Consider the following 25,434-nt stretch of genomic DNA (forward strand, 5'->3'; position numbering starts at 1 on the left):
CAGTTCACTCTCTATATGTAGCTGTCTTTGAACTGCTCCTCTGGAATAAGGAGGGATGCAGATTCATCCTTTTCCTCTCCTGATCCTTCTTCTTGCCCTTGTTTCACTTAAGGGACAAGGGGAATGGATTTTGTGCCACTCGGGCTGACTTCTCACTTTGATGCCACCAGTACCCAGCTCTCTTCAGTGGGTGTAGCCAGCTACCGAGATTTAGATGCTGGAACGTCCATAACAGCACTTTCTGGTTAAACGGTTACAATGCAAAGTGATGAAAGAAAGGTTTGCTGATGGCTGATATGCAATATTTAGTCTCATATTTCTCTCTTTCCATGAATTAATAAATATGTAAAGGCTTCCTGGGACTGAAATATCTCTTTTCCTTCCAGGGGGTTATGTCAGTCTGCTGTAATGTGTGTTGAAAATATTTGTGATACTATAAAGACAGGAATCTCAAAAACAGCTGAAGGCTATCTAAGAGATGATTTACAGAAAGAAATTGGGAAAACAGGTAGACCTGAGAATGGAACTCAAGAAGGCCTGGCTGTGCACTGAACTTTGCCTGGAGAAAAACAAGACTTTGAAGCACGAAGAGGCTCACTTCTCTTCACGGGGGTCATAAGGAATTCATGTGTTGTAGAAATGCTTTAGGGAGAGATGGTTCTTGCTTTTAAGGTTACCTGCTTACTGCAAAACCAAGCCAGACTGAAAGACTGCAGAACCAGAGGAAGGTCAGCTACTCTGAAGGCAGATGACTGGCTGAGGGATATGTGTCACCATGACTATGAGTGAGATGAAGGAAACAATACTGGGGAGCGGTGAGGCTTGTGGAGTCCTCAGCCGTGGCAACATCGGCCGAGGATAAATGAGGTGACTGCAGAGTGGTACTGGATGGACTCCAGATGAGAGAACTGGAGGGTGATAGCGTTAAATAGAAACGCGCTTCTCTAACTAGGGGCCAGGAATTTACAGGGATGGAAACAATTTCAGGCAGAGCTTAAAAAGACTCTAATATTCTAAGATTTCATAGAACTTGGTACGTGCTGGGATCCTCGTGGTTCAGTTGTTGTTCACTTGCTAAGTTGTGTCCAGCTCTTTGTGACCCCGTAGACCCCATGGACTGCAGCGTGACCTCGGCTCTCCTGTCCTTTACTATCACAAATGTGGCCCCAAAGTGGTGATAAATGGTTCATCGAGGGAAGCCTGCCACCAACTGAGCGACTAATGTGGATCTCACTGCAAACATGATGCTAACATTTGCTTTCCTAACTACTTACAATACCTAAAAGAATGTATTTTCCATTTAAAACCTAGATTATATGACTCCCCGAAATTCCCAGAATTTTACACTTTTGGACACTTTTTGGGTCACTGAGCTTCTCAGGTAGGGGTGCATGTGTGTGCACGCACACAAGAGAGATACAGAAAGAGAGGGGGGAGGGGAGGAAGGGGGGAGGAATGGAGGGGGAGGGGGGAAGGTGGGGAGGGAGGGGGAGAAGGAGAGAGAGGAGGGAGGAGAGAGACAGGGCCAGGGGAGGGAGGGAGAAGAGAGCCCCACATGATTGCTTTTTAGATTTCTTTTCCTTTTGATGTTGAGATAGCTTTAATCATAATTGCAAATACACAAACTTCAAACATTCAGCTCTCCAGACAAAACAGAATAGATATGCTCAGAAAATAGTTTCCAGCAACTGGAAAACAAGCTTCTCTTCTGTGTTACAATTTGGAAATGTAAACTGGTGTTTTTTTAAAATCTGTGATTGAAAACTGCAGGTTTTAGACTGAATTTGGGTTGGTCATCAGCTAATGCTGTCTCAAAAATGCTGGAGACCTGGTGATAAAAATTGCAAGTTCAGAGGAAAAGTCCAAGTGATGAATTTATGTTCATCTCTAGATTCTTTTTGTATTCTAAAAGTAGATCATTAACAAAGTTTGCAGAACTATACAGAAATAACAGCGATCTATGAGGTTTTTCAACATATTTCTAAAGGCAAAAAGTGGGCAACAAACATAATGTACAAGAGAAAAATTTGAATTAAATTATGGCAATCCATAGAATAAACTATAGAAGAATTTTAATGGCATAGAAACTATCTATAATGTGCTATAATGGTAAAGGAAGATACAGAAGCATAGACAATACAATTCAACTGTTTTACTTCATTGTGTACCAGGTATTTTCTCCAGATGGACGGCTATATCAGCCTTTTGATTTCTTTTCCATCTGTGCCTATATTTTCTATACTCATTAGATACCATCTTTAATTCAAAAATGTACTTTCATAGGTTATCTGAATTTTACAAACTTCCAAACAAACTTGTGATCAAGTATAGGTTACATGGAATCAAGAGGAAAATTCTCAATTTTAAGAAGCAGTGCAAAAGTTACCCTCCCCAAAGGCCAGCTTCCTGCATGATGGCCTCTGTCATTAGAGTTGATACAATGACTTTTGTCATAAAAGCAGCTCACTGCAAAGTATGATTCACAGTGACTTCTGCTGTGAGAGTGAAAAGTCAATTTCTCTTTTCTGTCAGACTCCTGTCCTTTACTTGAGGCAATTACTGTTAAGCATTTTTATATGTACCCTTCCAGAAATGTTCTATGACTAATGACTTCTCTTGCTCGACCAAGATAAGATGGTGAAAGAAACAAACATTATGTAGTCTGTTACCCTTCCTTATTAATGGTAATTTACATTGCAAACTGCAGTATAAACAAGCAAAGCTGACCTCCAGTGATTTCCTTATTGATAGAAACATGGGATCTTGATCTGCTCTTTCCTACTTATCCATATCCAATTCTATCTGGACACTATGGAAGTGATAAAGCCTGTTTTGTTGGCACTTAAATATATTGCAGATGGATGTGCCACTGTATTAAAATGCATGTGAAAGAGTCAAATCATGAGCTATACTCCAGTAAAAATTAATTTAAAAGAAGTCAAAGAATGATCTTTTTACGCATAGAATCCTATATTCCTCATATTAACTGCTTTCAGGAAACTGCCTCAACAAATTTCAGGTGAAGTAAAGGCTAAAAAGACATCGAGCAGTTTCTCTACTAATAACCTATTGTTGGGGTTTTGACAGGAATTTTTACCATCTAGGATCTTGACTTTGGAAACTGATTTTAATTCCATCCTTAAGTACAATGGATAAAAAAATCAACCCCTGAACAACACTCAAGAAATGGCTCATGAAGGTGAACAGAAAATATTTATTCCCAAAGTTGAGGTCTAAGAAACATCTAGAGTGAATTCCCTATTGCCCATCAGAGGTGACACAGAAAAATCATGGATTATGGAAATACTTCATTGATATTCCTAAGTCTCATCTTTCCGACTGCTTAGCTGTCATTTCTAATTGGCTCTCCTGCTGTTTCCATCCTCATCATCGACTTATATAAAGTTACACCTGCAAGCCTCCCCACCTGGCTTTCCTGCTCATCTTATCTGGGAGCCATTCATGGGACTGTGTGTCTAGCCTCACAGATGCTGAAAATCATAGAGCTGAAGGGGACTTTAGTGGCCATCCCAGTTCCCTTGTCTCTGTTTACAGATGGGGAAACTGAGACCATGGAAAGGAAAGGAAGGTACAATGACCCACAGCACCTCTGCAGAGAGGCCAGAGATGGGACTTCAATCTGCTGACCCAAGTCTTAAGTCTCCCTCCTCCACACCCCCCGACTTTCCTGAGGTTGTGCTGTTTCTTTGTCACCCCAACTTAGGGCTTCATCACCTATTTGGTCTATGGCAGTGGCCTCTCATGGCCTTTCTCATATCCTCCTGTGCCACAATCCCATCTCTTCTTGGCTGCCACTGTCTCCTTTAAAAATATGAGTTTATACTGGACTGGGAGTTGAGAAATCTGAACTGCAGTTCTGAACTCCCTGGGTGACTTGAGTTCTTGATACTTTAGTTTACTTGATTGTGAAATATGATCATTAACCAGAGTGGAATTACCATCTAGGAGTGTTTGGAGATGCTTAAGGGAGATGCTTCTCTGGTAGCTCAGCAGGTAAAGAATACACCTGCAATGTGGGAGACCTGTGTTCAGTCCCTGGGTTGGGAAGATCTTCTGGAGGAGGACATGGCAACCCATTCCAGTATTCTTGTCTGGAGAATCCCATGGACAGAGGAGCCTGGTGGGCTATAGTCCATGGGGTCACAAAAAGTCGGACACGCCTGAGCGACTAAGCACAAGGGTATTTTGGTTTTTGTTTCTGTTGTCATAGTAACTGATACTCCTGAAATTTAATGAATGGGACCAGGAGAAAAGATCCTGCAATGACAAGGAATGATTCTACACTTCAGAGAACTGTCCCCCCAAATTGCTAATAATCTTCCCCTTTTGTGAAACAGTGGGTGAACTGATCTCTAAAAGTCCATTTTAATATATAAATCATCATATTATTCTTCTCAAATTCATTCCATGGGCTTTTTATAAAAGTCCTAACTCTTTCATGTGGCATTCAAAGCTTTCCAAATTTTGAAACAAAAACCAAGTGGAAACTTACTATTCCGGTCACACTGGACTATTTATTCCCTGTCTTTCTTAAGACCTTTCTCAACCCCATCTAGGCTCCTATCCTTCAGCTATGCTCTCTGTGGGGGCTGCCCTTTCTCTGCCTTTGTACTTGCTAGGTTTTACCAATTTCTCTAGGTCTAGGTCAAGCACCTTCTTTTAAAAGAAACCTTTTCTTGGCCTCCTTTGAACTTCTGTGGCATTTGTCCTAACATCTCTCTTGGCACTCAACCATACTTTAATTTCTTTTGTTACTTAACTCTGTGTATGTTTCTGGCCTGGCTTCAAAAATAGAATACACATTTCTCCAGGGCAGGGGTCGTATCTCACACATCTTTGCATTTCACAGTGTTCGTAGCAAACCCTGTACTTCATCAATATTTGTGAAACAAAATCATATTAGAGCAAATACAAGGAATATTTCCACCACTCGCCTCTCTCTGCTTTTACACTGAGGTCTTCCTGACTCCTCACACCCTAGGCTGTGTTCTCACAGTAGGAGGAACCAGGTATTTGCTTTCATAGAGGCCAAGTCTCTGTTTATACCCTGGTGTGCTGCTTCTGGATCAGGTATTCTCTGCCTCCCAGCTTCCCTCCTGGTTTTCCCTTGTGTCACTGCAAGGCTACCAGCAGAGAGAGGCTGGGCAGAGGGATGTCAGTGGCTTAAAAACCTGATGGATGGTCAATTGGAGAGTGAATGAATTAGGAAGTATACAGATGGCTGATGCCCCCTTCTCATCACATGTTAGTCTGTTTTGGCTGATGCAGATGGCACTTTGTTATTAACATTGATATTCAGTGTGACTGTGTTTGGGCTAGTCAATAACATTAAGGAAATGTTTTGGAACAGGTAAAGTGATGCTCATGATCTTAATCTTGTTCTTTCAACAGGAAGGTTTTAAAATTTATATTTTCAGGTTAACTTCATATATATATATATATGTAAAAGATTTATGTTTAGGAGTTTCATTGAGTAATTGACTATTTTTTTTAATTGACCATGGTGACTCTGAATCTGGCAGTACTGAGCTTCTTTTATCATATGCTATGATGCCCTATGTTAATACTGAAATTCACCTTAATAATATTAAAGAGCTTGGACATTTAAAATAGATTAAATTGGCATATTCAAGTTGATGCAGAGTTCTGAATTTATCCATTATCATATCAAGACAATACATCTTATGATTTCTGAAGTGTTATAAAAGAGAGAGGGAGTATATGTGCTGATTGAGAAGTTGGGGCACGGCTTTCTGTAGCCTGTGACTGTGTCAGCTGCTGAGTGCCTGGAATCTGGAGGGTCCTGACACCCACATAACCCCTGGAGAGTGTGTAATGCTCCCTCATGCATGGTCACATACACACTTTATGTATATGCAGTAAGAGTTAACACGCTTTCAATAGCACCCTAAAATGATACTTAAGATGACTCCATGAAAGAAAAATATCAATTTATCACAATTTATTAAACTGTGAGTGCCCCTGGTTAGAAATGGTTACATTTCTCAGTGTATACAGATGAGTGTCCTAAAAAACTAGTAAAGATTTTTTTTTTTTTTTTTTGTATACTAAGCTTTCATTAAAACAAGCTCTTCCCTTGAGACTTAGGTTTGCTCTCTAGAGGCTGACAGGTGGATGGTTATTTTCTGCCTCTCCAGAGATGTCCACTGTGGCTCTCCCTCGAATGACTCTCTATGGGACCATATATATGTTTCTTTCTTTCTACAGCACTTTTTCCATTTTTAAAAAAATCTCATTATAATCTAACTCTACAAGCTGTTTTATTGGAAACGGTTCTCAGAGCCTGTATCATCTGAGATCCTGGTGGTTTCTATGAAAAGAAGGTATAGATACTTGGGAAATGTCAGGACATAAAAAAGAGATTTGCTCATATTGTCAATAGAAAAAAAGCTATGTTTTGAGTTTTGGTTCCATAAGGGAGAACAGGAAAGGATATGGGATATAGAAAAAGGAATTCAGAAAGGCAAGGAACCTGATGCTTAAGAAAGGGGGCAGCCTTTCATGGCCCAGCAGAAGGTAATCAATCATGTTGAGTGAAAGAACATATAAACCAGGGGAGGGCAGATGCTAGGGTGGGAACAGAGTATTCATGTGACCCAGTTCATTTCCCCCAGTTTTAGTCCATGAATGCATTACTGAAGTCTTGTCCAAAATCTAGGGAGAGGGAGAAATTTAAAAGCAGTCATATGCTGCCTAGTAGTTCTACCACCATTTAAGAATTCACATAAAAAAAAAAAAAAAAAAGAATTCACATGTGACCAGTGGGTTGAGGAAACATCATATCAGCCCTAAGTATAGGGATGTCTTGATGCTGTATTTTCAGTTTTCTTTAAACTAGATGGGTTTTTTAGTAACGTGACTATGTAGGAAAAAAGGAAAGGCAGAAGGAAAGCAATCTGAGGATGGGTCCAGAACACGAAGTGGGTGCCTCGAGTCATCATCCTCCCTACTAAAGAGCAAATGGATTTGGCCCAGCCCCTGGGGGAAAAGGCAACTCTAGATCCGGGCCCCACCAGGACAGGCTGACCCTGTGGTCCTGTGAATGGTAGGGCAGGGGCAGAGGAGGTGTTACCTCTCCAGCACTGTAACTTCGGAGCCTCTGGAGATGCTGTCGATGAGTCAGATGGTTGGGAAGACGACCGTTCTGAAGAGGGATTCGGGGGTCAATAAAAGTGGTAGCTCGACTGTTGTGGTCCACGAAGAAAGACTACAGACAGACCAGGAAAGAGCATACACATGAGAACCAGCCAAGTGAAGTGAGTGATACCCAGGAGCACTCCAGGACTCAGTCATCAAGTTTATGTTTGCCCCTCCTTTTCATCTATGCCCCTACTGTTCACCATATTTAATGCTTCGAATGAATAAATTATCCTTTTAGATATATCCTCTGTGATTTTAACATGCAAATAATAATAACTTTGTCTCCCTTAGAGGGCTCTTTTATCTTTTACCTCCTTTTTTTGTAATACAAGTGAGAACTTCCAAAACAATGTTAAATAAGATAGGGAAGCTGCAATATTCTTGTTCTTTATTTTGATAGGTAAACTACTAGGGTCCAATTGTAAAGTGGAAAGTGGTTCATTACATCAAAGAGTCTTTATTATGTCATGAAAACATTTCCTTTCCTACTTTACTATGTTTTATTTAAAAAATCTAAATGTGTATTTATTTTTCATCAAGTACTTTTTGAGCATTTCTTAAAATGATCGCCTGTAATTCCTCCTATAAACTATTGTTTAAAATACTAGAGATATAGATTTACTAGTAGTAAATGACTCGTACATCTTTGGGAGAAAAATCTATTTAATTGTGCTTGGTCATTCTTTTAAATTATGTCAAATTCAACTTCATTTTTAATATGAAATTTTTGAAACTTGAGTGAATTTTGTCTTTAGCTTTTTTTTTTTTAAGAAAAATTCAGATTTCCCTAATTTTACTCGTAATTATCTGTGTATGTTTAGTTTTGTGCAATTTAATAATGTGCAGGTTCACGTATCCATCACCACAGTCAGAATACTAAACAGTTCAGTCACTGTAAAGAGCCTTTATGGCCCTTTAAAAAAAAATTCAAGAATGCTATATAAATGGAATCATACAGTATATAATCTTTTGAGATTGACTTTTTTCACTAATACAATTTCCTTGTGATTCATCCAATTTGTTACATGTATCAGCAGTTCATTCTTTTTTTTTTACATTGCTGGTTAGTTTTCTATGGTACAGATGTATTAAATTTATGACAATAGTTTTTGCTTTTTGTCCAGTTTCATTGGTAAAGTTAAAATGGCTTCATAAAATGAATGATTTCCATTTACTCCTATGTTCCAGAGTAGAGCACAAAGTTATCTGGGACTGGGTAATGCATTCACTGATACATTTTCCTAATTATTCTGTAAGTCCATTAAATTTTTTGTATTTACCAAGTCAAATTACTCATTTCTTCTAGGTTTTCTGTGGTATTATTTAATTATATACATATCTTTTTTTTTCCTTTTAAAAATTTTCCTGCACCTGGTAAACTTCATTTCTTGGTTTTATTTACTATTTTCCTGTAGTTCAGTTCAGTTGCTCAGTTGTGTCCAACTCTTTGTGACCCCATGGACTGCAGCATGCTAGGCTTCCCTGTCCATCACCAACTCCCGAAGCTTGTTCAAACTCATGCCCATTGAGTCGGTGATGCCATCCAACCATCTCATCCTCTGTCGTCCCCTTCTCCTCCTGCCTTCAATCTTTCCCAGCATCAGGGTCTTTTCCAAAGAGTCAGTTCTTTGTATTAGGTAGTCAGAGTATTGGCGTTTCAGCTTCAGCATCAGTCCTTTCAAAGAATATTCAGGACTGATTTCCTTTAGGATTGAATGATTGGATCTCCTTGCTGTAAGGGACTCTCAAGATTCTTCTCCAACACCACAGTTCAAAAACATCAATTCTTTGGCGCCTAGCTTTCTTTATGGTCCAACTCTCATATCCATAAGAAAAACCATAGTTTGACCAGATAGACCTTTGTTGGCAAAGTAATGTCTCTGCTTCTTAACAAGCTGTCTAGGTTTGTCCTAGCTTTTCTTCCAAGGAGCAAGCGTCTTTTAATTTCATGACTGCAGTCACCATCTGCAGTGATTTTTGGAGCCCAAGGAAACAAAGTCTGTCACTGTTTCCATTGTTTCCCCATCTATTTAAAAATGAAAAATTTTCCTTAGTTTAATTTATTTCTCTTCTAAAACAACTCTTACATTATTTTCTAATTCATGCACTTTTATTATTTTAAAATAAATAATAAATACATTTCTGCTTTATTACTGCCGCTTTTTTATCTTCTCTAAGCTATTGATTTGAAAACTTTTTTTTAATATTTATGTTTCTTGTTTGATAATACAAACCAGTGCTGCTAATCTTCTGAGTATAGCCTCTCTGAATTCCATGTTTTATTAAGTATCACTCACTTGCATTTTCAATAATTTCTTAATGATCTATAAGGCTTAATTTTATTTAAAATCCAACAGTCACACAGAGTATTGTTTTGAATTTTCAAATAGCAAAGATTTTGTTTTTAATGGTTGCTTTTAAACTCATTATTTAAAATTTGACTTTATTGTCTGTGGCCATGGAATTTGAGTATTTTCTGCTTTTTTGCTTTCTTTGTGTTATAGAATGTTATCACTTAGATAAATAATCCATACGCTCTTGAAAAGGAGTTATAAGATCCATTTTTTAAAAAAAATTGATTTTATTTCCAAGTATTTTATTCTTTTTGTTATGAGTTTAGATGGGATTATTTTTTTTGCTTTCTCTTTCTAATAGTGCACAGAAAAGCAACATATTCTACATATTAATCTTAGATCCTAAAAATTTACTCAATTCACTTATTAGTTCTAATAGATGTCTGGTAGAGACTTTAGAGTTTTCTATATATACTATCATACCACCTGCAAATAGTGAATTCTACTTTATTTTCTTCCAATTTTTGATGTTTTTTAATTTCTTTTTCTTATCTGATTGTGGTGGCTAGAACTTATAAGACTATTGTAAATAGAAGTGGCAAGAGTGGGCATCTTGGTGTGTTGTTTCTGGTCTTAGAGGAAAATCTTTCAGCTCTTTATCACTGAGTATGATGTTGGCTATGGGTTTGTCATAAATGGCCTTTATTATGTTGGGATATGTTCCCTCTACACCAACTCTAATAAGAGCTTTTATCAGAAGTGAATTTTTAAAAGACTTGAAAAAAAGATTTTGTCAAGTTCTTTCTCTGCATCTATTGAAATGATCATGTGCTTTTTTCCCCTTCCTTTTGTTAATACAGTGTATCACATTGATTGATTTGTGGATGTTCAATCATCCTTGCATTTCTGGAATGTATCTCCCTTGATCATGGTATATGATCTTTTTAAGCTATTGTTGAAATTTATTTGTTAATATTTTATTGAGCATTTTAATCTATATTCATCAGAGATACTGGCCTGTAATTTTCTTTCTTTTTTTTTTTTGTAGTATCTTTGGTTTTGGTATCAGGGTAATGGTAACCTTACAGAATGAATTTGGGAGTATTCTTGTTAGCTTAAAATACCTAGGAATAAACTTAATCAAGGAAGTGAAAGACCTATAACTCTGAAAACTATAAAACACTGAAGGAGGAAATTGAAGATGATACAAAGAAATGAAAAGATATCCCATGTTCATGGATTGGAAGAATTAATATTGTTAAAATTTCCATACTACTCAAAGCAATATACTGAGTCAATACAATCTCTTTCAAAATACCCATGACATTCCCCCCATAACTAGAATAAATAGTTCTAAAATGTATATGGAACCACAAAAGACTCAGAGTTGCCAAAACAATATTGAAAAAAGAACAAAGGTTTCCAAGCTCCCTGACTTCAGACTGTTCTACAAGCTACTCAAAACAGCATGGCAGTGGCACAAAAATAGACACAAGATCAATGGAACAGAAGTAAGAGCTCAGAAATGAACTCATGCACTTATGGTCAATTAATTTATGACAAAGAAGACAAGAATATACAATGGAGAGGAAAGATAGTCTTTTCAATAAATGATGCTAGGAAAACTGGATCAGTTCAGTTTAGTCGCTCAGTTGTGTCTGACTCTTTGCAACCCCATGAACTGCAGCACACCAGGCCTTCCTGTCTATCACCAACTCTCGGAGTTTACCCCAACTCATGTTCATCAAGTCGGTGATGGCCATCCAGCCATCTCATCCTCTGTCGTTCCCTTCTCCTCGTGCCCTCAATCCCTCCCAGCATCAGGGTCTTTTCCAATAAGTCAACTCTTCGCATGAGGTGGCCAAAGTATTGGAGTTTCAGCTTCAGCATCAGTCCTTCCATGAACACCCAGGACTGATCTCCTTTAGAATGGACTGGTTGGATCTCCTTGCTGTCCAAGGGACTCTCAAGAGTCTTCTCCAACACCACAATTCAAAAGCATCAATTCTTCACTCAGCTTTCTTCACAGTCCAACTCTCACATCCATACATGATCAGTGGAATAACCATAGCCTTGACTAGATGGACCTTTGTTGGCAAAGTAATGTCTCTGCTTTTTAATATGCTATCTAGGTTGATCATAACTTTCCTTCCAAGGAGTAAGTGTCTTTTAATTTCATGGCTGCAGTCACCATCTGCAGTGATTTTGGAGCCCCAAAAAATAAAGTCTGACACTGTTTCCTCATCTATTTGCCATGAAGTGATGAGACCAGATGCCATGATCTTAGTTTTCTGAATGCTGAGCTTTAAGTCAACTTTTTCACTCTCCTCTTGCACTTTCATCAAGAGACTTTTTAGTTCCTCTTCACTTTCTGCCATTAATTTATGACAAAGAAGACAAGAATATACAATGGAGAGGAAAGATAGTCTTTTCAATAAATGATGCTAGGAAAACTGGATATAGCTACTTGTAAAAAAATGAAATTAGATCATTCCCTAACACTGTATACGAAAATCAGCTTAAAATGGATTAAAGACCTAAATGTGAGACCTAAAACAAACAAACAAAATTCTAGAAGAGAACGTAGGCAGAACACTAACATAAATTGTAGAAATATTGTTTGGGGTCTGTCTCCCAAGGCCGAAGAAACAAAAGCAAAAATAAATAAATGGGACCTAATTAAACTTAAAAACTTCTGCACAGCAAAGGAAACCATTGATAAAATAAAAAGATGCCTACTGAATGGGAGAAAATATTTGCAAATGATATGACTGATAAGAGCTTAATATCCAAAATACATAAATAGTTCATACAGCTCAATGTTAAAAAAAAAAAGAATCTGATTAAAAGATGGGCATAAGGTCTGAGGAGATATTTTTCCAAAGAAGATATACAGATGGTCAATAAGCACATGAAAAGATGCTCAACACTGTTAATCACCAGAAAAGTGCAAGTCAAAACCATAAAGAGACATGTCACCTCACTCCTGTCAGAATGGCTAATGTCAAAGAGTCTGTGCTGGGCTAGGTTGCTTCAGTTGTGTCAGACTCTTTGCGATTCCATGGATTGTAGCTCACCAGGCTTCTCTGTTCTTGGGATTTCCCAGGCAAGAATACCGGAGTGGATTGCCATTTCCTTCTCCACAAATTACAGTGAGGACATGGAGAAAAGAGGACCCTAGTACACTGGTGATAGGAACATAAATTGGTGCAGCTACTGTGAAAACAGAATGGAGGTTCCTCAAAAAACTAAAAACAGAACTATCATATGATCCAGCAATTCCACTCCTGGGTATACATCCAAAGAAAACTGAAAATAGTAATTCAAAAGATACATGCACCCCAATGTTCACAGCAGCATTATTTACAATAGGTAAGATACGAAAACAACATAAGTGTCTGTCAACAGATGAATGGATAAAGGAGATGTGGTACACACACACACACAAACACACACACTCAGCCAAAAAAAGAAAGACATTCTGACATTTGCAACAACATGGATGGATATAGAGGTTATTATCCCTAGTGAAGTAAGTTAGATAGAGAAAAAAATACTGTTATATATGTGTTGTATGTTATCACTTATATGTGGAATCTAAAAAATAAAATTAATTAATGAATATAAGCAGAAATAGACTCTCAGACACAGAAAACAAATATACTTTTGTTTTGGTTGTCAGTGGTGATAAGGAAGGGGGGAGTGGCAAGATAGGGGAACAGGATTAAAAGATATAATCTACTATGTATAAAATGAATAATCAACAAGGATATATTGTATGACACAGAGAAATATAGCTGCTATATTATGATAATGGTAGATGGAGTATAATCTATAAAAATACTGAATCACTATGCTGTATACATGAAACTAATATTATATTTCAATTATACTTCAATTAAAAATAAATAAAAGTATATTTTATTAAAAATCATATAAAATCTGCCATTTTAGTTATTTTTTAAATGCACAATTTAGAGGCATTAAGTGCATTCTCATTATGTGGTCATTGCCACTATTCATTTCCTAAACTTTTTCACTTTCCAAAACTGAAACTATAGTCCCATTAAAAGAAATAACTCCTCATTCTCTCCTCCACCCTGCCCCCAAGTTCCTGGTAATCTCTATTCTACTTTCTGTTTCTATTAATATGACTATTTTTGATATCTCAGATAAAAATTGTATGCAATTAAGGTCAATGTAAGCTTTATTTTAAATGAAAGAATTAATATATGTTCCATTAACAGGAAAGTATTCAAATCTTATTTTGTCTATTTAATCTATTGAACCGATGGATATAAAACACATTTTCCCACTTTCTGCATTTCTTCATTTCCTTTGCATTTCTTTTTCTTTATATAATATGTATCTTGTTCTTTGGCTCATAATGTATATATGATTATTGTAATTTAATTGTGCCACTGATGAATATAAAATCTTTCTTTAAGGATTTAGGTTTCAACTCTCCTTTGTATGATATTAATACACCAACACTGATTTTTCTGTTATTGTTTTTATACTATATTAATATTTATTTTTTACTATTAAACACTCTAAATTATCTCTTAGGTATGTCTTATTTAAAGCTGTATTTGTTTGGTATTAAATCTGATAGTAGCTCCTTTTGGTAAGGAGATATCGTTCCCTATGCGGAGTTCTAAGTTTGTAAGGAGTAACAAGCTTATCCTATTTCCACTTGCTGCCACAACTGTTATGCTTGGCTTTACTGTTGTCATTTGAGTTTTAGTATTCTAATTTTCTTTGCTTCCTTGTGGATTCTTTTGTGTGTCTTGATACAAACACTGTATTTTGTTTGATTTTATCTGTTGTAGGAATTCAAGAGGGAAAAATCTTGCTTTAAATGGTATAATGATTGCCTTTTAAGTTCGTCAAGCAACTATATTTAGCCTTTGTTTTTCAAATTATCCACTTGACCTCCCCTTACACCCAACTAGGAACTTAGTACGACTTTCCTTGCCCTGCTCACCTACCCACTTTTTGTTTCCTCATCTTTTCTTTTTTCCAGTGATTTTCATTTATTTTTAGTAATAAAATTTTTTCTATCTCATACATGATTGGACACATATTTTACTTTAAAATTAACAGTCACTATTGAAGAAACAATGGTTTATTTTTCTAATCAAGTGACCAAGCTGCTGAATCTTAAGACCTCAACAAGTGTTGCATCTTATTATTTTCATTGAACAATGAGACCTTCTATTTTGACTATTCCTGTATATATCAATGTTGTTTTTCCAGTGGTTTCCATTTGCCAGTCTTTAACAGTTTCTCCAGTGGTTTCCATCTGCCAGGTTTAACATGGTGTCTACTACTTTCAGGGGATTCTATCGGGTGAACCCTCATTTCCAGTGCAATAGCTGTTGGCAATCTTTCATCAAAAGTCCATCCATTTGGACTTCTCTATCATGGCTGGCCAAGGAGTCCTGTTTTGGCAGCCAGGGCTTCATTCTGTTGAATATGATATTCCTGAAATCTCATAGATATTTGTTGAATCATTTTTAAATACTTCTGTAAGCAATGTTCTGAACAGGTGGTCTCTTCAGGTTTTACTTCTTTTCTTGTAAAAAGAAGTTTTACTTCTTTTCTTTAACACAGTCCAGAAAGCAGGTTTCTATAAATTTACTGTAGGTCCCAAGAAATTCCTTAAAATGTTTTATCTGATTAGATTCTAGTATTTGTGCATCCATATTCTTTTGGTACATTATTAGTCACCTTTTCTGATGCATGAGTTTCCTTTCTGTTCTGGAAAAGTAGTTGTCCAATCTTTCCTTGAATGTCTCCAGTAAGGCCTGATTTCTTACTTAAGGATAGGCTCTCGCATCCGACACCATAAGAGGCTCGGGGGCTGTGTTGCCAGTTGACTCTCTGTTTCCTCATTTTTTAAATTCTGGTCCAGGGATACTGATCCAAATTGTTCTTATACAAGTATTCCATTTTTATTATACATATTTTCCCATACTTTATTGAGCTTTTTCAAAGCATTATAATTTTAAAGCAATTATTTATATTTATATTTGTGCATTTGATTGATTAAAATACCTATCACCAAAGTTTTTTAATGCTATGATTTTCCCATTATTGATTTTCTCTTCTGTATCATTTGTGAGCCATCTGGAGAATGGCTTTGGTATTTTCTTAGGGCAGGCAAAAGAGTAGGGTGAGTCCTGAAGTCTTGCACATGAGGTTTTTTCCCTACTGTCTTCACACTTCAATAACAATTTTTTTCAGAAACAGGGTTATTAAGCAGCAATCTTTCTCATCAATAACCTGTAGTCATTGTTCTGTGAATCTCTACAGTTTGGTTTTATGGATGGGAAGTTTGAGGTTTGTCTGATTTTTACTTCTTTTGTAAATGACTTTCACGTTATTATGGCTGTATATTGATAAGATTTTTAAAATCTCGATTTAAAGACATTCCAGAGTAGCATTTATTTTAATTAATTTTACTGTAACTCAGTGAGTCCAATTAATCTGCCCATCTGAACAATCTGTTGTAGATCAAAGCTTTATTTTCAATATTTAATTAATAATTTAATATTTAGTTAATATTTACTTATTGCTACTGTATCTATTATTTTAATTTCTTCTTCAAGAATATCTATAAGCCTTTCATCTAACAGAGACTTAGTGAGGGTCAGCTATGTGCCAGACACTATTCTAGGCCCTCAGAAGTTTCATCAATGAGCAACAAAAAGACCCCTGCTCTCAAAGAGCTTAAAATTCTGCCAGGAGAAACAGAGAAGACAGTACATAGAACAAACGTGTAAACTATACAGTGGAGCACACAGGCAAGGGATCTTAAGGGAGTTTGTGATATTAAATTGGTTTTTGCTGAGGAAGTGAGATACATTTTTTTCTTTTTCTGGTTTTCATATTTTTTTTTTTTCAGTTTATCCTTCACTGGTTGCAAAATGGTACCTTCTCTGTGCTTTGGGGGCTGCTTCCATGTTCGTATTCTATAACCAGGATTCGATTTTACATAGTGTCATTTCTCCTCTCTTTTATCCCTATGCTATTACATTTTCTTGTTCCATGAAATCTTAAACCATTTATCTAGCCCACATCCTTTTCTAGTTTTAAAATGTAGTAAGAACACTTAACATGATTTTTCCTTTCTAACAAATGTTAAAGTGTAAAAAATAAAAGAAAAAATTTAAAGTGCATAAAGTACAGTACTGTTAACTATAGGCACAATATTGGATAGCTGATCTCCAGAACTTATCTTGGATAACTAAAACTTTATACCTGTTGAACAGAAACTCCCTATTTCCTCCTGCCCCCATCCCTCGGCAACCACTGTTTTACTGTTTCGATGAGTTTGACTGCTTTAGATCTCTCATATAAAAGGAATAAAGCAGTCTTTGTCCTCCTGTGACTAGCTAATTTCATTTAACACAATGTCTTCCAGGTTCATCCATGTTGTAGTATGTCAGAATCCTCTTCTTTTTTAAGGCTACATAATACTCCTTTGTATGTATATACCACATTTTCTTTATCCACTTATCCATCAAGAGACATTTAGGTTGCTTTGCTATTTGATTAAAGCTGCAAAACCCACAGTAGTACAGATATCTCTGAGATTTTGAGTTCAGTTCTTTCGAATCAATACCCAGAGTAGGATTGCTAGATCCTACTCTGATTCTGTTTTCTTACGTCTGGTTTCCTGTGGCTTGTTTTCTATGTGTGGATTCTTCTTGCTCAATATAAGTCATGTGTTCTTGTGCCATTGTGTAGATGATAAACAGATATCGTTAAAATATTTATTTCTATTTTCTGAAGAAAAGTATACTACAAGATGTGCTTTTTCTCAAGATAAAGATTGTTTCCTTCATGAAGTGAGTCTTCAGAGGCTTCTTATTCTTTGTTGTTATATGTATATTCCTCAGCAGAGGCCACCTCCATCTCACGCCTGTCACTGACAGGCTGTCACCTGTCCCATCTCCTGAGCCCCACCACCTCCCGGATGATGACCATCCTCCACAGTTCAACCCTGGAGCCAACTTGAGGTTCACATGCAATCTCTATTGATGCTGGGCCGAGGCTGTGTCCACCTTCCCCAGGTTTTCAAGATGACAGGTGAGTCAGGTGCCATTTTGTCTTCCTTGTGGGGTTGATGTGCCTTCAAAGGCACCAAACAGCCCCGCCCAGGCCTCCTCTTCCTACATGGTGCACCCTAAAAGTGAAGACTGTTGACTCTGAATGGGTTGACAAAGTGAGAAGCACGTTGACTGAGTGACAGACCAGAAGATGGTCTAGGGTTCTGGAACTGGCTCTGTTTCTTTTGTATAGAAAGCATGTTTCCCACACCATGCTTCACTGTCATTCTCCCAGTGGAGGCCACATCTGGTAAATAAGAGTAGATTCTGTCTGTGGTGGGTTTTCTACTACACAAGGCACCCCTTGCCAAGTTCATCCCTGACTGCAGAGCTGGTCATAGAGATTCATTGTACTGGTGGACTTGCATCAATTAGAGGACACAATCTTTCCTCCCATATTCCAGAGGGCTCGGGTACTGGCACATGGCAAAGTGTGGGTGAGGGGTTTCTGGTTCCCAGGGCACTGAGAAGCCTCATCAGCTGACTTTGGGGAACTGTGGTTTTGCATGGTCATAATCACAGAGGAAGAGAGCTGCATGACGCAGTTTCCTGTTGAAACACATGTTTGCTGGCAATACTCCTGATTCTTCTGATCCTAGAAGAGGGAAGGAGTCTCTCTACTAAAGTTTATAAAAGATTACACAGGGACGATTCCTTGGTAGCCTGTTTGACCTGCCCTATAAATACATTGAAGTGATTGATGGTGATTAAGAAAAAGCATTCTCACTTTAGCTGACTCAGCTAGGCTTCTACAGCATCCCTGGGAAAGACCAGTTTTGGTTAAAGCCACACAAAAGCAAAATGCCAGTCAGTAACGCTGCATTGGCCCAATTCACTCTGTTTTAATGGGAACTGAAGGCTTATTAGGGAAATCACAATGAATAATTTAATAATGTCACACTTAAATAACTAATAATTTCATCTTCTGAGAGGGAACTAAGGAGGCAAAACAATAGAAAGGTCATTGAATAGAATCTGGTTTCAAGTTCCAAATCTAAATTAAGAAATATGGAGCCTGTAGTTCTCAATTGGGTGTGAAAGTGTCCTCCAACCCTCCTCCCCACCCAGGCGACACATAGCAATGTCACAACTTGTTGGAGGTGCTATTAGCATTGGTGGGCAGAAGTCAGGGACATTTGGAAACATTCTAAACATCAAAAGACAGAAATCCCGATGCGGAGAGTTACCCTCCCTTCCGCCTGGTGGCCAATAGTGTGTCTCAGGAACAGACTTTGATCTCCTCATCAACCTCCCTCCTCACCTGCTCATGGGTCTTCTGATGTAAGGCCCCAGCAGCAGTCACGCTCACCTTTCCCTGCTGGTCCGTTTTGATCTCCCAGCCCCGGGGCAATTCCAGCCGCGTGTCCGCGAACATGTTGATGAAATTCACCAGGTCTCGGTTGTGCTGGTAGCGTTCGAAGTTGCGCGCATCCCTCCGGACTTTGAGGATCATGTGCTTCAAGCAGGTGCTACTGGTGAAGACTCGGTAGGCACTCTGAGATGTGGTCCAGGCAGATGGGGAAGGGAGTGGGGATTAGGAGAAACACACACCAAGCATACTTTGAACACCTTAATAGGATGTGATATGGTTGTTACACAGGGATTTATTGTGAGCCTTGAGGAGGAGGCCTTGGAAATAGAGATCTTGCTCCAGAAGTAAATACCTGCCCACGTGAACACACATGGACCTCTTTGCAATATGACTCTACCACTGCTCCAGCATCACTGTCCAAATCCCCTGCATCTCAAGCTCCCCTCCCCTTCCTCCCTCCCCAACCCACTCTGCCCCAGGCTGGTTCTGCTTCCCTGAACCTCCTTCTCACTCTCTGGGCATCTTCTTCCTCTCCTCCCTCTCCTCCCTGGCTCCTCCTCTGGCAGAATACTGGAGTGGGTTATATAGATGGATAAGAGGAGCAATCCCCTGGAGAATGGAAAGGCTACCCACTCCAGTATTCTAGCCTGGAGAATTCCATGGACTGTATAGTCCATGGGGTTGCAAAGAGTCGGACACAACTGAGCAACTTTCACTTTCAGCACTTTCAAGAAGAGCAAGGATGAACCTGTGCTGTCAAAGGAGGAACCAGGGAGGAGAACGTGCAGGACTCTATCTCCTCAGGACTGCTCCCTGAGTGTCCAAAGCATCACGTGTGTTTCCAGTACACTCCATTCCTCCCAGAGGACAGCCTTGTCCTGTCACGTTAGACTCATCTTTGCATGTCTGCTGCCCAACAAAATGGGGAGCTTCTGCTGATCAGGTGTCACCCTAATCTGTCTTTACATTAGTACCTAGATCCGTGCCTGAACCGCAGGAAACATGTGTCAAATGAAAAAAAAACCAATGACTACAGTAATACCAGGATATCAGGGGGGCTTCCCAGGTGGACGTCCCTTGTGGCTCAGATGGTAAAAGCGTCTTCCTACAATGCGGGAGGCCCAGGTTTGATCCCTGGGTCAGGAAGATACCCTGGAGAAGGAAATGGCAGCCTACTCCAGTACTCTTGCCTGGAAAATCCCATGGACAGTGGAGCCTGGCGGGCTACAGTCCACGGGGTCGCAAAGAGTTGGACATGACTGAGCGGCTTCACGTTACTCTCAGGTGGCACTAGTGGTAAAGAACTGGCCTGCTGACACAGGAGACTTAGGACTTGGGTTGGATCCCGGAGTTAGGAAGATCCCCTGGAGGAGGGCATAGCAACCTACTCCAGTATTCTTGCTTAGAGAATCCCCATGGACAGAGGAGCCTGGGAGGCTACAGTCAATGGGGTCACAAAGAGTCAGACATGACTGAAGCAACCTAGTATGCATGCATACCATATCATGTCATTGCTTTCTTGATAATACCAAAAAAAAAAAAAAAAGAGAGAGAGAGAAAGCTAAATATGTAAAAATCACATTAAATTCATCATAAGCAGGTTATTTGATAAACTAATTATATGAAAAGGAAACCTATTTATCTATTTTAAACTTTCTTTCATGAAAGTCATTTTATAAAATGATTCAGGTTGAAGGGACTCTGTCAATTTCCTAATTTTGCCCCTTAAAAATTTTAGCTATAATAAAAACGCATCTTTGTTTCCAAATACTTTCACTGACATTAACCCATTTGAATCTAACAAAAACCCAAAGAAGATACAGCATTCCTAAATTGAGCTTTTCTCCTTTTGGAGAGACTCACAGAGAACAAAAAGGAACCATCTTTTTTCTCTTCCTCTTCCCTGCCCCCACCCCTCACCCCACCCCACTCCACCCCCTTGCCTGAGTTAAAATGCTATCCTCTTTAATCTATCCAATGACTTTGCAAAGTTGTGTTTCGGGTCTTGCCAGAAGCCAGGCCAGGCCCCCTCTGTGTGTGGAAACACTCACATAATTGGCGTGCAGTACAGTGAAGAACTCAGGGTTGGTGATGAATTTGACCGCTGGAGACTGTAGCAGCAAGGTGATTTTTTGTGAATTCACTGGAGAAAGTGACCCATCTCTTCTCAGATCTGGAAGAAGTGAAACAAAGCAACTGAATGCATTGGAAAAAGATCGTTTCAATTAGAGGACTTCTCTTTTGTGGCACTAGCAGCCTATAAGCCTTCACCAGAATTGCTGGGGAGGATTGTTGATTTGAATGGTGGTCTGACCAGTGTCACAGTGATGGCCAGGCGTGCTATCACTCTGTCAGTTGAGACTCATTATTTCCCAGAGTACTCCAGTGTAACTTCAGTTGGATCAAGCCCTTGAATAACTCGTTCCTTTTATCCCAATGAATTTTTCTTATTTTCTTTATAAGTTGCTCACTGTAGCTATGTCAGTTTGTTTGCAGAAAGGACCACAGTCCTTCCTCTCCCTTCATCCCCATTACTATGAGACTTTGCAGCCTCTCCCCACGTTAAATCAAGCTGGCCTTGAGTTTTGCTTTAACCAATAAAATTTGCCAGAAGTTCTGAGCCAGGGTTTTGAGAGGCCTGTGGGTCCTCATTACTTTCTCTCCCTCATCAAGAGAACAGCCGGTACAAGATGAAAAGCCAGGGGGAGCAGGGACAAGCCACCCTGGCTGAGGCCACTTCAGGCCAGCCAGCCTGTGGCCGATTCCACAGCTGACCAAGGAGACATGTGTGAGTCCAGTGCCCTGAGGAACCACCTGGCGGAGCTCAGCTCAGACTGCCCACCTGCAGAACTGGGGCAGGGGGTAGTTAATGCACGGCTATGAGCTTCAGATACTAAGCTTTGGGATAATTTGTTACACAGCAAATGTCAACAGATCCAATACCAAACCCAAAAAGGAATTTTCTCTTCCTTTTCCCTCATATTTCCAATTATTCTACCACCTTAGCAAATCTCTCTCAGCAGTCAAACAAAGGAATTAATAATAGAAAAACCTTATCTAGTCAGTTTAGTTAATATATCTGATAAAATGATTAGAATGGGGGCAATTAGAACTGTTGGTGGAACTACGTATGTGTATTTAAAAGAGGGTATGAAAGTATCCACTCTTCTGCTTTTCAGAGAGAGCTGAGACCTGGCAGGATGCAAAACACATAGCCGTTTGCTCTGACTGTACTATACCTGTCAATCTGTCGTCATTTACCCAATTTAAGAGATGTGGGTTATCAGGATGTCACTGTGATAATCTTACGCTATTACAGGTATAAAAAATAAAAAATAGAAACCAATCTCTTCACAGAAGACAACGTTATGGTGACCAAAGGGGCAAGGAGCAGGGGAGGGCTAAATTAGGAGTTTGGGATTAATCACTATATAGATGCTTCCCTGGTGGCTCAGACAGGAAAGAATCCGCCTGCAATGTGGGAGACCTGGGTTCGATTCCTGGGTTGGGAAGATCCCCTGGAGATGGTCATGGCAACCCACTCCAATATTCTTGCTTGGAGAATTCCACGGACAGAGGAGCCTGACCAGCTACAGTCCATGGGTTGCAAAGAGTTCGACACGACTAAACACACATATAATATAACATAACATAATATAATATAATATAAAACAATGTATAACAGGGATCTACTGTATAGTACAGGGAATTGTATTCAATATCTTACAACAGTCAGTAATGAAAAAGAAAGTGAAATAAATATGTGTAAAACTGAATCACTTTGTTGTACACCTGAAACTTACACAACATTGTAAGGCAACTATACTTCAGCTAAAAACAAACAAAAAAGAAGCCAGTCTCAGGCCTTTTGAATATTTACATGTGAGTCCCACTCAGGCAGGTTCAAAGAAATGAACACCAGACCCCCTAGTGGATGCTGATGGTATTTGGTAAAAAAATCGTAAGACCAATGGAAAACCTCTTTACCGCCAGGTTCCTCCCTCAGCGGGGAGTGTATTGATATTTTATTCTAAATACAAACAAGTCTTATTCCTATTATTGTCACGTGGCTCCTTGGAAGAGACCTTGAATTCTTATTGCATCGTCTACTTACAAGTGGAAAACATCTTCAGGACACCAATAAATAAATTTACACAAGAAATGATTAAGACACTGAAAAAATCACCTTGATGAACAAGTACAAGTTCTCTTCACTGTGAATCCACTTTCCCTTTACAATCCTGGTGAGGCACTTCTGTCTGTTTTTACCCTGCTGGCGCCGAGCCTCTTTCTCTTCCTGGATTTTGCCCACCCCCCTGCTCTCCCTTATCCACCTTCCATCCCATGGGTATCCGCTGGCCATACCTAAGCTCGAAGATTCAGCCTCTGAGTCACTCCCGCCACCTCCTCCACCACCTCCTGCTGGAACTGGCTCACAAATTTGGCTACCAGAATCTTCTTCAGGCCTCTCTGTAGCAATGGTTCGCTGAATATTTTGATACCTTTGCATCAGAAAGTGAAAAGACAGGAGTTAACTTTGGTTTGTTGGCTTGTTGAGGGGCTGATGCTCTGAGTCATGTAAGTGGGGAAATCGGTAAAGAACTGTCTTAGATGTCAAGAAATGTCAGGAGAGAAGTGCTCAAAAATTTCCCAAGATACTTAAGACAATTTGCAAGACAAGTATTTCTAGGTGATTTGACTTCATTTTGTTTTGCAAGCTATGATGAGTTTCAAGTATGGTGACTTAAAAAAAAATCAACACACAAAAAATTATTATAAAAAATAGCCTGCATTAAATGAAATTGGACTGATTAAATGAAATTGGACTGATTCTAAAATAATGGTGTGGGAAGGAACTTAAAAATATTACAATTAAGATATTAAATCACCTCTCGTTGATTGTGATAAGTCTATAAACTAAAAGTTCTACTCACTTGTTTTCATTTGACAGTTAACTGATATGACTAGGAAGGAGTGTGCAAAGATTATATACTAAAATATGCAAACTAATATATATAGAGTGGTTGAACAACAAGGGCCTACTGTATAGCAGGGGGAACTATATTCAATATCCTGTGATAAGCCATAATGAAAAAGAATATATATATATATATATACACACACATATGTAGAGCTGAATCACTTTGCTGTACAGTAGAAATTAACTCAACATCATAAATCAATCATACTTCAATAAATAACATTTTTAAAAATTAAAAAAAAAAACACTGGCAGACAAATGAATGCTTTCAGCTTAATATGAAGTTTCCCTTGAGTTTTCTTCCCAAGTTGGAGAATTCGTCAGTAGGCCAGTCAGTCACCTAACTGGGCACTTGCTAAATATTCACTGACTCTTCCAATGGGGCCTGCACTATGCCGGACTTTCAGACCAAAGAGAAGACTGGAATATGATCTTACTCTCTGAACACTCAGAGTCAGGACAGAGCAAAAAAGGGAAAGGCACGGAGACCATGACTCTGGTGATGTGAACATGACGCCCCACGTGTACGAGAGTTACGGACAGGGACAGGAAACACCCGAGGCCCATATATTCTGAAGCCAGCGTGTGGACTTATCAGGGAGCTTGGAGGGGAGGTGCACAGAGGGAATAGAATCTGAGAGAACTCTGAGAAGCTTGGTGGCGGCACCAGGATGTGGAGGCACTGGGCAGGGCCAGGGAACCAGCACAGTGGCAGACAGCACCCAGCAGGTGCCCAGCACTGGCTGGAACACTGTTCTCGAGGCCCAGAGTCTCCAACTCGAGCTACATCAGAATCACTTACAGGGCTGGTGAAAACAGGCTGCCAGGCTCCACTCCCGGAGTCTCTCTGACTCAGTAGGTCTGGGGATGGAGTGATGGGACGCAAGAACATGCATTTCTAACCAGTTCCTGGGTGATGCAGCGGCTGCTGCTGGTCCAGGGGTTGACTTTGAGAACTGCTGCTGTAGGGACTGGACAGCTGCTGAGAAAGAGGCAGATTCAGCTCTACACTGACCCCCACCTACGTGCAGTGCATGGGAGGAGATGAGCCTGGAGTCGGGGAGAGCAGCTGAGAACTACCGCATTGCTCCAGGCTGGGGATGCTGAAGCCTGAACCCAGGCAGGCGTGGTGTATCATGCTGGCCTCTTAGGATGCTGCCGGGGGAGGGGAACACCCACATATTGTAGGGATGCTAAGATCACCTACGCCTACCTACCTAAACCTCCCTGCCTGCCTAAACTACACCTGCCTAAACTAGACTCTACCTAAAGTATACCTGCCTGCCTACACCTCACTGTGTTTTGTATGCAGGTGTCCAGCTGTCTTGATCCTCTTTGCTTTGCTTCCTTCCTCCGTCCTGTATGACCTTGACTTTGCCTGATGTCTCTCAGCCCACTGGGGCACAGGACAGGAATTCTGCCTCCCTTTTCCTCCTGGCACAGTAGGAATGAGAGAAGGGACTGAATTTAAGAGATCTTTAGCAGCCAAGCTGTAATAACTTTATGTGTAGACTTAACAGGATTTGGAGCCTGGATATGGAAGCTGGA

The 25,434-nt window shown here is 39.4% G+C and overlaps 2 protein-coding genes across 4 annotated transcripts in view; both read right to left on the bottom strand.

Moving 5' to 3' along the window:
• Nucleotides 1–25,434, bottom strand: part of HECW1 (HECT, C2 and WW domain containing E3 ubiquitin protein ligase 1) — a 186,562-nt gene that overhangs the window by 73,096 nt on the left and 88,032 nt on the right. For all 3 annotated transcript variants that reach the window (XM_065939400.1, XM_065939401.1, XM_065939402.1), the window contains exons 9-12: nt 23,271–23,407; nt 20,957–21,078; nt 18,903–19,088; nt 7,115–7,249 (exon numbers count right to left, since the gene is read on the bottom strand). In XM_065939400.1, the coding sequence (XP_065795472.1) occupies nt 7,115–7,249; nt 18,903–19,088; nt 20,957–21,078; nt 23,271–23,407 (580 nt within the window). The remainder of the gene's footprint in view (nt 1–7,114; nt 7,250–18,902; nt 19,089–20,956; nt 21,079–23,270; nt 23,408–25,434) is intronic.
• Nucleotides 14,901–15,356, bottom strand: LOC136170865 (mitochondrial import inner membrane translocase subunit Tim9-like). The gene is made up of 2 exons (XM_065939403.1): nt 15,075–15,356; nt 14,901–14,970 (listed from the first exon to the last, which is right to left on the bottom strand). Exons 1-2 carry the CDS (start codon nt 15,197–15,199, stop codon nt 14,901–14,903), a joined length of 195 nt encoding a protein of 64 aa, XP_065795475.1. The 5' UTR covers nt 15,200–15,356.

This window comes from Muntiacus reevesi, chromosome 6 (assembly GCF_963930625.1).
Source record: "Muntiacus reevesi chromosome 6, mMunRee1.1, whole genome shotgun sequence".
NCBI classification, from domain to species: Eukaryota; Metazoa; Chordata; class Mammalia; order Artiodactyla; family Cervidae; genus Muntiacus; species Muntiacus reevesi.

What these genes read in the sequence shown, in the direction of transcription:
- LOC136170865 (XM_065939403.1), bottom strand. Translation starts at nt 15,199, where the DNA reads ATGTACCAAAAGAATATGGATGCACAAATACTAGAATCTAATCAGATA. An exon ending in GACTGTGTTAAAGAAAAGAA is followed by an intron (nt 14,971 to 15,074) that starts GTAAAACTTCTT and finishes AATATCTATGAG; the next exon opens with ATTTCAGGAATATCATATTC.